Consider the following 11,522-nt stretch of genomic DNA (forward strand, 5'->3'; position numbering starts at 1 on the left):
ATATTAGAAAATAATTTTATTTCATGTTAGACATAGTAATCTAGTGATGTCACACAGTGTTATATCAGATAATTAATACATCGACCAATAGTATTTAAGAAAGCACATCTGCGCCTTGCCGTCTGTCACATCACTTGTCATTCTTTGGCCGCTGCCATTTTCCCAGCAGCAAAAATCGCGGACGAAATCGTCCGTGTGATAATCTCGAGGTGTGACTCGGTTCTGCACTTTCTTGTTCGAAAAAAGCGGTGAAAAGAGCCCTAAAGTGTCGCGTCACATGCCCTGTAGTGCGTGAGGGGGGTCGCGCGACCGTCCCATTTTAATGGATTCGTACTTCTCTTGGTTGATGCCGGAACAAGAAGGGCCAGCCAAGACGCTGTGGATGCGAGTGTGGCAGACGCAGCAGGACATCGAGGGCATGAACCTGCGAGAAGGTGACAACGAGGCCGACACCAACGGCCAAACGATCCCGGTGGTAGTGAACGGGACAGTGGAGATTAACCCGAATTTCGGCCGCAGTAACAAACGCAGTCAGATCATCGACAATCGGCCCAGTCAGCGACCCTCGCATCGCAAATTCGTTACGGATTTCGGGGGTTGTCCGTGGAGACAAGACAAGTACCCTTACGCCCGCGGAATCATCGGGTAAGTTCCATTTTCCCCGTCGAAAACAAATTAAACGTGGTGGACTATCCAATATGTGCATTTTTGGCTCCGTTTTCCAGCGGCGTCTGACATAAGATGGCTCGCGGGCGGCGTTGCCAAGTCGCGCGCGCCATTTTTATTTACCCCGAAAACACCTTTTATGGGGCCAAAGCCCACACTTTCCCAATCTCAAATTACCTTTACATACCTAATCGCAGCACAAGATCGAAGTTGTTATTGACAAATGTGCAGTGCTGCAAGTTACCCTGGCGGGTGCCATCAGCTGCGGGGCGGTAGATCTCTGATCAATTTTTGCACACTTAAATATGATACAAATACCTCAGAAATACCTTGAAGTGCCTTGAAACAGCTTGGATGTGTACACCAAAAGAGCCCAGCAATCTGCCCTTTAATTCTGAATTCATGTGCAAAATAGCAAAAAATTCTTATCAAAAAAAAGGCCACTTGCAGCCCTTTTACAACTTTTTGAAAAGATTGATTAAGTTGAACACCATTGATTAAGTTTGGAAGTTGGTTTAAGGATGTTTACTAGAACATTTGTTAAGATGTAAATGTTACTTGAGTTTCCCATTATTTCCACCGGTTTTTATTGATCCATCATGTTTTATACACTTTATGACATCCACGAATTTTGATTACTATCAAACTGGCCATTTCTTTTACACTTATTGCATATCCTTCACCATCACTATATTGGAGTCTTGTCGGGGCTGTGGCAGAACAGGGTGTTAATGGTCTATCAAAACTGCACATTGATATTGCAATATAGATTTTGACAAGTGTAAACATCATATCATACTTTACGAACCATGGTGCTCTCAGCAATGACAAAAAACCCTGGTAGGTATGCCCTAAAATCTTCTCAATCTTAATTTTTGTCAAAATTGGTACTTTTTATTTTCAGAAAATATAAAAGTGGTGTAAACATTGAAACTGTGACAATTGACAATTTTTTGCTCTCCAAACTAGCCCTTTGCGCCTTCTGAATCCCCAAAATTGCCTCTGGGCCGTTTCGAACTTGTATATATTGTGTTGGTGTGTAGCCCCAGATTTTAAATCAGCGTTGCCACTTATTGAAATACCTTTTCCCCCCTCACGCCCCTCTCCCTAAATAGGCACTAAACACTTTTTTAGGCCTTTTTTTATGAAAGGAATGCAGGTATTTGCCCGAAAAAACCCGCTCTACTTCAGTCGTCTGTTGTTTGTGTCCGTGTTTTAGTTGTGATTTTTAAGCCTTTTAAACATGTTCTACTACGGTTTTAACATTTTTGACGCGGACACGCTCCGCGAAGAGCTGGTTTTATACAAGACGTGTCTCAGGCAAGTCTCACCACCCATTCAAAGCTGATACCTTTCCACCAATTCTGCACATTAATCATGGGGGTCAAACTGGCATTGTGGCAACACAGCACTTTCTCCATTGAATACTGCAGGGCCGGATTTAACTGTTTGATTATCAAGTTCATGCTTTGTTTATCCAATGGGCACTCAAGTGCTATTGTTCTGCACCATCATCAATATCTCAGCTGACTCTTTCCTGCCCAAAAGTGTTCTAAATGATTTACATGATCGATACGTCTGTTTGCAGACTTCACGAAGAGATCGAGCACTTCTACAACTACATGAACCCCACAGAGGCGGAGCACAAGGTGCGAGCGGAAGTGGTGTCCCGCATTGAGGAAATCATCAAGTCCAAGTGGCCCGAGGCCCAAGTGGAGGTGTTTGGTTCCTACCGCACCGGCCTCTATCTACCCACCAGTGACATTGACCTGGTCGTGATCGGAAAGTGGACTAACCTGCCTTTGCGCACCCTGGAACAGGAGTTCCTGGAGCGGGGCGTGGCCCAGGAGGACAGCATCAAGGTGCTGGACAAGGCCTCGGTGCCCATTGTCAAGCTAGTGGACCGAAAGACTGAAATCAAAGTGGACATATCCTTCAACATGTCAAATGGAGTGAAGAGTGCTGAACTGATCAAGACTTATATGGAGCAATTTCCAGTGTTGCCAAAGTTGGTTTATGTGCTGAAACAGTTCCTCTTAGAGAGGGACTTAAACGAGGTTTTCACAGGGGGGATCAGTAGCTACAGCCTCATCCTAATGTGCATCAGCTTCTTGCAGGTTGGTACTACCTTGAAATCCTCCACTGCACAAATTTTTATACTTCATAATACTTCCAGCTCCACCCTCGACAAGAAGGCCTAAGACAGAATACGGCCAATATAGGAGTCCTACTCATTGAGTTCTTTGAGCTCTATGGCAGGAAGTTCAATTACATCAACACCGGAATTCGGATACGAGATGGTGGCAAGTACATCAACAAGGAGGAGATGCAAAAGGACATGGTGGACGGTCACAGACCTAGCATGTTGTGCATAGAGGACCCGTTGCAGCCCTCCAACGATATCGGTCGCAGTAGTTATGGGATTTTGTTGGTGAGTCTTCGTTAAGGTGACGTGTTTTTTGAGGGTCTTGAAAACACTCGAAAAACAGCGTTAAGAGGTCGCTTTATCTACTTTATAAGCAGGATTATCATGTTTGAATTGTTGGATTGATAAATCGCCGCAAAAATATTGGGTCAAGACGCCCAAGTCATATTGAATTTGTCTGGATATTGTCAAATTTGACCGTTAACTTCAATAATGACTGAGTGACATATGTGACAAATAAAAGTAAGAACCAGGAAAACGTTATTATATTTTTAAAATTGACTGTTACGAAGAACCTTGTCAATTTTTCAAATCTCCGAATTATTCACAGGTGAAAAAGGCTTTCGAGTACGCCTACTCCATCCTAACCAACGTGGTCCACCCGGTCTCCCCTTTAAACGACTGTACGCGGCAAAGCATTCTGGGCCGCATCGTACGAGTTAGCGATAAAGTCGTCCAACACCGGCGGCGGATCGAGGAGGGCAACCGAGTGGCCCCACCCCCAAACGTGCTGGTGGGCGGAGCTCCAGCTAAGCCCTCCCGATCGTCGAGCACCGGTAGCACGAGCAGTGCCGAGGAGAGCGCGGGTAGTTCCGAAGGATCGGATCGGCTCTCTCGCGATCACTCTCCCAACATGAACTACGCGAATCGACATCACAGCTCGGCCAACAGAAAAGGGGCGTGGCGTTCCAAAAGCAAGTTCGAGAACCATTCGCGAGGAGGGGGTAATGGGCACCTTCAGACCTATAATAGAGTGCCGCCGACCAACGGCAACCAATCCACGTTAACGAAACGGAGAAAATAGCCTCAATAGTGTTAGGTTTGTACATAATGTAGGTAGGTCCGTGGCTAGTTTGTCTTGTAAATATTTTTGTATTAAGTGAGATTTTACGGTTACGTGGAGATTTTTGCAATAGGCTCGGGGTGCGAATTGAGCATGGTGGAGGCTGGCGTAACATTAAAAAAATCTCAAAAAAAATACAAAATTTCCAAAGTCTAAAAAAAAACTATAAGTTAAGTGTGTAAAATATAGATTTTTATGGTTTAACGTAAGTATTTGGGTGAAGAACGCAGCGTTGCGTTAGTATTGAGAAAGGCGTGTCCAACAAGCGCCGCCCACTCGGGTTTAGAGGGGTAGGCCCGGTGCTTGCACACAACTCTCAAAGGGCCGCAAATAAGTGCAACACAGCTGGCAGCACCGGAGAGGTACTGACAATTGCATTGCATCGATTTTAAGGTGATTTAATGAGCGCGCCGGCCTTCACAGATTGGTCGTTTGTCCGACAAAATTTCAGTGCCTATTTCAAGACATCGAACGTCCGGCAACATTGTAATTTGTAAATAATGTAATATGTTGTTTGTGTAAAAAAAGAAATTAAAGTTAAGTACGTGCGCAGGTCGCCCATTTCAGTTTGTCCTTTTGCGGAGCGCGACGAAATCGGCCCGCGGCTAAAATTGTGATATATTTGATAATTACCGTTTAAGTGGATAACAATGCCTAATAATAATAATATAATTTTATTTTTCTCTCTTCTCCGAGTGTACGTCTGCCATTTTTCTCCGTCACCGTAACAAAATGCATTTGTTTTTCTTTTGCCGGCGCCATATTGCGATTAGCTTGATTGTTCGGCGCCATCTTGCTTTTTCCGGTCCACATTCTGATTTCTTTTTAAATCGTTCCGAAGTTGATTTTAATTTTAACTGATGTAAATTTCACTGGTATAAAGCGAAATTAAACTAGTAAAAAAAGTACGTAATTCTTTTCGCTGTAGGTGTATAGGCCCGTAGTTTTTAAGCTGTTGTCCGTTTATATTATATTATGTATAAAGAGAATTTCCCCCGGTTTTAATAGGCGCATAATTACCCTGTATCATATAACGAGTGATCATTAAAAAAAACCTCGCAGTCGGCGGTGAACGGCAAACGTAGGGCGTTGACGAATCCATTTATTATTTATCGCCAAGCATGTGAATGAACAAATAATAGATGAATTTATCCAAGACATGCCTCTGATCTTTGAACGCCTATTTGGGGGGTTTTGTTTAGTGACCACCCTTTACTTGCTAAGGTCGAATTAAGTACAAATTACCAAACACTGAAAAAATACAGAAAAAAAATTTGGTTTTTGATTATTATTATTATGATGGTAAAAAGGCACGGTTGTACCGACTCAGCAGAAACTACCGAAAGGAATATATGGATGGTTTTTTTACATACTTGAGCGCATAAAGTGTTTTATTTTACCACCGAAATTAAAAGCGGCCCCCTTGAGTGATATAATTTTTATTTGTTTTGGGTTTCGCTTTCACCTAAAAATTTGAACCAGTTTATAAATTATATCTTGATAAAACGGCGTAAAATAATATCCCTAAAGTGAAAAGTAGCAAATATGGAGATGGCGGACGTGGGGCAAAAGTAGGTAATTTAATTAATTAATGCGACAACTTAAAAAATACCCATTTATTTGTCTTTTGTTACAACTAATACGACAGAAATAATAGTGATTGTAGACAATTAAAACAATAATAAATAACAATGCGTTTATCAGATGGAAGACCTGGAGCATTAAATCAAATTACTGATAGTACTATTTCTGGAGCTTCAAAATAAGTCAAGATAAACAAGTAAACCTTTGCACTTTTATTTTAAAAAAATTACCCATGCACGCGCAACTATAGTATATTATGTACACACAAATTACGAATAATTCTAGAAGAAACCCCCTACAATGTTAAGCATTAAATTTTCTTAAGAAATTAAATAAACAATCTCAATCATTTCTTGTCCTTTTTAAAAAAGTATTATCGATCACAAAACGTTGTCACTAACGGTGTTTCTGCGCAGACGCAGCCGAATCCACGAACTAAACACGTAAAAAAATTAGTAAAACTTTTTGGCGTGGCTGTCTTTGTTGTCCCTAAAAAACAACATAAAATAAACGCCTTAAGAATATTAAAAAATGAGTCCTGACCTGTAAATATTGTATCCCAAAATGATCAGTAATTGTACAGCCACGATAATCAGCACTGTGGTCACTGAAACGCAACTGACCTTCGGACATGCCCCTTGCTGACTCAACTGATTAGCCACCTAACACAAGCAAAGCTCAATTACTAATGTGCCCGTCATTTTGTGGTTCAAACAAACCAAGGTTGCATCAAAATCATCACGCCCAGTGAAGGCCGTGACATTAATTTTAAGGGCAACCTGGAATGATAAAAACATTTTATTTTACCTGAGACATGCCGACTTTGACTGAATTAAGGCCGTCCCTCATTTCACTGACCAATGACTGGGTGTCGTAACCAACTGACTGCACTTGTGCAGTCGGTGCTCTGGCCTGATTGTTTATTACGGTGTCAATCCTCTGCTTCACTTCCAGGACAAATTGCCTGAAAATTTTTATATTAAAATATTACAACTTTTGAAGAACCAAAATTAAGTTTAAAAAACACACATATCTATCAAGAAAATATTGGCTCAAGAGTTGCTATTTTCAAACAATCCAATGATGCTCTGTTGTTACATCTCTCACCTGATCTCCCCAACAGCATTTTGCACCTGATTCTGGTTGTTAAAGAGAGCATCCACCTCATGTCGCCTTATGGTGTCCACATAACTTCCTGCAGGGGGAGGGGGAATATTGGTCCCCACCGCTCCTACAGGCTTCAAAATAAGATTCAAAGTTTGCTCCTGCTTGCTGGTCATATCATCTAGTTTTTGATTCAGCTCTTTGATGACATCAAAGATCTGGTTTTGACCTTGGAAGATCTGCCGCAGCTCTCTCTGACCGTCGGTCTCGAACCAGTCCTCCAGCTCAGGTGATTTAGTTTCGTCTGGATGTTCCTTGCGATAGTCTTCTTTCTGCTGCTCAAGTTTGCGTTGATAATCCAAATATTCTTGCTGCAGCTTCTGTTGGTCCTCAGTAAGTACTAAAAAGAGGGAATTTAGCTAGTATCCTAAAGACGTGTTTTACTTACTTTGTGGATCAGGAGCCGTCGCTCCAGGATCTGAATAACTGCTGGTTAGGAAGTGAATAACATCATGGTCATCAGCCAATCCACCAGTGGCTGCAGACACCCCAAAATAACCATTTTTAGGGAGTACTACATTCTCTACTCGAAAACACATCTCAAAGTCTTGATCATTATTGCTCATTCCATTATGGAACATTAATGTCAGGACATTGAGGTGGTAGTTGACCCTCACTCGAGTGGGAAAAGGTTTGTTGCGGAAATCTCGTAAACAGCCTGCTAGCTGCTGAGTAGTGCCATCACTATAAAAGTGAAATTAGAAAAAAATTTAAAAAATGAAAACTAATCATACTTTTGATGGTCAAAGAGCCTGGTCCCATCATTGAGCACTGCATAAATATATGGGTTGTTATGCTTGTTATCATTATCAAAAGAGTCAAAAAAGATCCCTAGACCGTTCCATTGATCTGAAGACCCAAAAACGTCCCCATCATATGCCCCTTTGTTTTGAGTGTACCACAATGCCTGTATTTTTTAAAATAAAACATAACAAAATTAGTGGATTTAAAGGTACTTACTAGACCATCAGCGCCAATACGCCCCCTGCCGCTAATCCTAAACGCCACATCCACTTCCCAGAACTCGAAAACAAGTGGATTCTTGGTCCATATTGCCCCCTTTTGACTCTTCAACGAGGGGGCTAGTCGCACATTCTCAGAGCTCGCTATAGCATCTAAGAGCAAAAGATTATTTTACAATATGTTTTAGGGCTCTTAAGGGGGTAGTTCAGGGCCAAATAGAAATTGAATTGAAGTGCCATTGGGGTCAGTTATACGGGGTATTTTAAGTCTTTTAAACGGGAAATAAGACATTTTCGATTAACAAGTGGTATTTACAAGGTATTTTTGGATTGCTGTTTGCTCGTTTCATACAAAAATTTCGAAAATTACAATTTTTTAAGTGCTTTACTTCCAAATTTTTTTGGTTATATACGTGTCAAAATCGCGAATCAAACTAGGAGGTATTTCACAATTTTAATCCGCTTAATATTTATGAGTAAGAGAAAGAAAGATGCAATGTAGAGTGTCTGAGCTTGCTTCGATTTTCCACTGACGTGTAACCAGATATTTTACTTACTGCCTCCGTACTCCCAAAAGGGCACCGAGCCGTCCCTTTGCGCCAAATAGGGCGGCTTAAACGAGTACTTGTACTCGAACTTCTTGTGCACGTAGTAGCAATTCACTAAACTCGCTAAAAGTGTAATTAATATCGAGAAAATACTGAAATTTTGAATCAATCTGTCCATGTTGTTTACATCGGTGCGAAGAAACGGCAAATGCGCCCTCTATCGGGATACAATCGAGTTAAAATGACGTCTTGAAGTGGAGTGAAATGAGTTGTCGATCTACATGCGCAGGAACTATTGGTGTAAATAGAGCATTTTTTCAAATTACAAAATTAATAATCTGTGTCAAAATGATTCGGTGTCTCGGAGGCAATGGGGGGTTATCAGAATCTGATTTGCCCAAATGGATAGAGGCCGTCGTAATGATTAATTTGAGGTAATTTTTAATGGTATTTACTGCACAAATTTCTAAAATTTTCACTCTTGAAGTTTGGAAATTGATAAAAAAAGGGCGCCATGTCTGAAAAGCTGAAGCAAACCTAACTGAACTTGAAGATTTTCAATTCATTATCGCATCACAATTCCTTCATTAAAAAAAAAAAATGGAACATAGCTCATATTTATTAGTCATAATACAATAATTATCTTCTGTCGGTCTTGCCAACGCCTCTCTTGCCGGCAAACAAGTGCTTCGGCATCTTCGTTCCGATAAACCTATCAGCTTCGCCCTTAAGGCCCATTCTAGCCACTTTCTTGCTAATGGCCCTATGGGCAATTTTAGCTAGCTTCCTCCTCATCTGAAACACACATAAATTCCTCTTTAAAAAGAATTTGAAAAGTGAGAAGTAACTTACTGCAACATCCTTAACTCCTTGCTCATTTCTTGGAGGTTTAGTCAGACCTCTGGGTCTGCTTTCTGTGGTTGTCACCTCCATGCGAGGTTTTTTAGCTACTGGACCTGAGAATTATAATTATATGAGATAAAATTTATTAGGGAATACTAGTAAGTACTCACCAACTGAGCGAGTGCGCTGTTTGGTCTTTGTAAAATTGGCCTCAGTACTACCTGACATGTCTAGACCTAATCCTTCCATGGTCTTTCTTAGTTTGCTTACTGATCGATCACGCACTTTGGGCCCCACAGTACGGGGCACCACTGGCTTCCTACTCTGCTTATTAATCCTAGCTTCATCTTTCATTATAGCCTTCTTATGTCTGATTTGTAATGCTAGCTTTTTGATCTCTGCCATCGTGTCATCAAGCTCCATCTTGGGCACTACATACATGCCTGTTTGCTCCCGCACCTCCTCTTCCTGCTCCAACTCAGCCAGCTTTTCAAATATCTCTGGATCAATGTAATCGGCTACATTGTGACCTTCCCATATCTCTGGAATAATGTCATGCCTCTCCTCCTCAGGAATGTCCACATAATCCTTGGCTAAATCAACAATATAATCATCTCCCTCTTCAATTTCCACCTCTCTTGCTAATTTCCTCTTCACTTTCTGTTGTTTCTTTAATTGGACACTCTCAGGAATACATGCAGGCCTCTCTTTGTTGTCTCGAGGCTTGGGCATGGCCACATGAAGTCTGTTTAGCACTCCATCAACCTTTTTACTGCGCATTTTTTGGTCCACTCGAAAACTTAAGAGTTTCTCACAAGCCTCAATTTTAACCTCCATGACTCCCTTATCAGTCACTGTAGACATTTCTTTAAGGTTCAATTCAGGGTCTTCTTCAATGTCCTTTAATACCTGTCTCCTCTCTGCAGGGAGCTCCTCAAGATTAATAATATCACTTTTGTTTGCAACAATAATCAATGGTTTATTTGTGAATAAGGGCTTTATTGACTCGAACAACCTAACTTGCTCTTCTAAGTTGTGCCCGCACTGCTCAGATAAATCCATGAAATACAATACACAGGCTCTTAAGTGAGCTAAAGCAGTCACAGCCTGCATTTCAATAACATTTCTCTCTTCCAAAGAGTGATCTAATATCCCAGGAGTATCAATCACCTGCCATCTCAAATATTTATAGTCAGTGTGCCCCACATAAAGACTTTTAGTGGTGAAAGCATAGGGCTGCACCTCCACATCAGCTCTTGTGATTTTGTTGATAAATGAGGACTTTCCCACATTGGGGAAGCCACAGATTATGATGGTTCTGGTATAGGGGTCAATGGAAGGTAAACGTGCCAAGTGTTGACGCACCTGAAATTATACTAAGGTCAGAACTTTGGTACATTTGAGAAAATAATTTATGCAGGCACTGTTGTCAATACTAAAAAGCTAATAATTTGTAATTTCTCTCAGGACTTCTCAGAATTTGTATCTCAAAAATGGACTTTCACACAAAAAAAAATTATTTTAAAAAGATTTAAAAATATAATCTTACTACTAACCTGCTCCAAATAGGTTAAATTTGACCCCTGTCTCTTCATAATGGTGGCCATACGACCCAAAGCGGCTCGTTTCAATTGCTTGCACCTATATAATGAGTCTCCATACTTCAACAGTCGTACATAGTCCTTGGCTACATTATCAATAAGGTGTCTGGCAGTGTTCAGTTGCCCCAAAGCCAACTTAAAGTGATCTTTATCATAGAGCACGTTCATTAAGTCAGAGTAGAATGGATGCACATCATCCAGTTTTGGGAACTCTGTTAATATCTGTGTCAACCGGTCGTGGAAGCTCTGCTGGGCAAATTTCACTTTGCGCATGTAAAATGCCCTAATGCGAGTGATTTTGTATTGCTTGTGTACTACTGTGGGAGTCTTCCTTTGGGTTTTGGATAGGATTATGTCCACGAAGTCCTATGGTGAAAAGTGGTGTAATAACACAGATGTGGAGAAGCCGGAAATTCAATTACCTTAGCAGTGGGCACCACCGCGATCTTTTTGAAGTTATACAGAGACATTTTGTAGAGTTATCTTGCACAAAACGTCTTAAATTCTGAGAAAAATCAAAATTTATGCACCCCCATGCATGCTACATAAAAGGGAAAGAAACGAAAATATAACCTCACTTTAGTGAAGACATTTGGAGAAAAACTCATGTTTAGGATTCGTATCACGTGATCATATTATGCATTATATATATACTAGTCACATGATCAGAGGATCATTACAGTTAACATGCAGTACAAACTTGACTAAATGCAAGGATTGTTGGAACATGAATTTGATAAGTTTTCCACTATTTTTACGACGAATAGAGTGAGATAAGCAGCTGCTTCGAATGTTTGATGATGTTAACTGAACTGACAAAATGTTGTCGGACACCTTGCCGTTGTCATGGCAACCTCAAATACAATAGTTTATATCGAATTTGAA

The 11,522-nt window shown here is 40.9% G+C and overlaps 3 protein-coding genes across 4 annotated transcripts; 1 reads left to right on the forward strand and 2 right to left on the reverse strand.

Annotated features, from left to right (window-relative positions):
* The first annotated feature begins 141 nt into the window (after window positions 1-141).
* LOC136414972 (terminal nucleotidyltransferase 4B-like) lies at window positions 142-5,302 on the forward strand. Of its 2 annotated transcripts, none has more exons than XM_066399307.1 (4): window positions 142-645; window positions 2,255-2,783; window positions 2,843-3,097; window positions 3,423-5,302. In XM_066399307.1, the coding sequence occupies exons 1-4, from the start codon at window positions 323-325 to the stop codon at window positions 3,894-3,896; spliced, it is 1,581 nt and encodes a 526-aa protein (XP_066255404.1). In that variant the 5' UTR covers window positions 142-322; the 3' UTR covers window positions 3,897-5,302. The 2 variants fall into 2 exon arrangements, with proteins under 2 accessions (XP_066255404.1, XP_066255405.1); XM_066399308.1 differs by lacking the exon at window positions 142-645 and adding an exon at window positions 1,842-1,986.
* Window positions 5,303-5,536: 234 nt separating this feature from the next.
* On the reverse strand, window positions 5,537-8,418 carry ergic53 (protein ERGIC-53). The gene is made up of 8 exons (XM_066399310.1): window positions 8,203-8,418; window positions 7,644-7,798; window positions 7,418-7,590; window positions 7,072-7,367; window positions 6,627-7,023; window positions 6,327-6,483; window positions 6,063-6,181; window positions 5,537-6,008 (listed from the first exon to the last, which is right to left on the reverse strand). Exons 1-8 carry the CDS (start codon window positions 8,369-8,371, stop codon window positions 5,972-5,974), a joined length of 1,503 nt encoding a protein of 500 aa, XP_066255407.1. The 5' UTR covers window positions 8,372-8,418; the 3' UTR covers window positions 5,537-5,971.
* A 396-nt stretch (window positions 8,419-8,814) lies between these two features.
* Non1 (nucleolar GTP-binding protein 1) lies at window positions 8,815-11,198 on the reverse strand. Its single transcript, XM_066398832.1, has 5 exons — window positions 11,060-11,198; window positions 10,593-11,003; window positions 9,207-10,401; window positions 9,046-9,149; window positions 8,815-8,988 (listed from the first exon to the last, which is right to left on the reverse strand). The coding sequence occupies exons 1-5, from the start codon at window positions 11,105-11,107 to the stop codon at window positions 8,833-8,835; spliced, it is 1,914 nt and encodes a 637-aa protein (XP_066254929.1). The 5' UTR covers window positions 11,108-11,198; the 3' UTR covers window positions 8,815-8,832.
* Window positions 11,199-11,522: the final 324 nt, after the last annotated feature.

The sequence above is a fragment of the Euwallacea similis genome, chromosome 18 (assembly GCF_039881205.1).
Source record: "Euwallacea similis isolate ESF13 chromosome 18, ESF131.1, whole genome shotgun sequence".
In the NCBI taxonomy this organism is placed as follows: Eukaryota; Metazoa; Arthropoda; class Insecta; order Coleoptera; family Curculionidae; genus Euwallacea; species Euwallacea similis.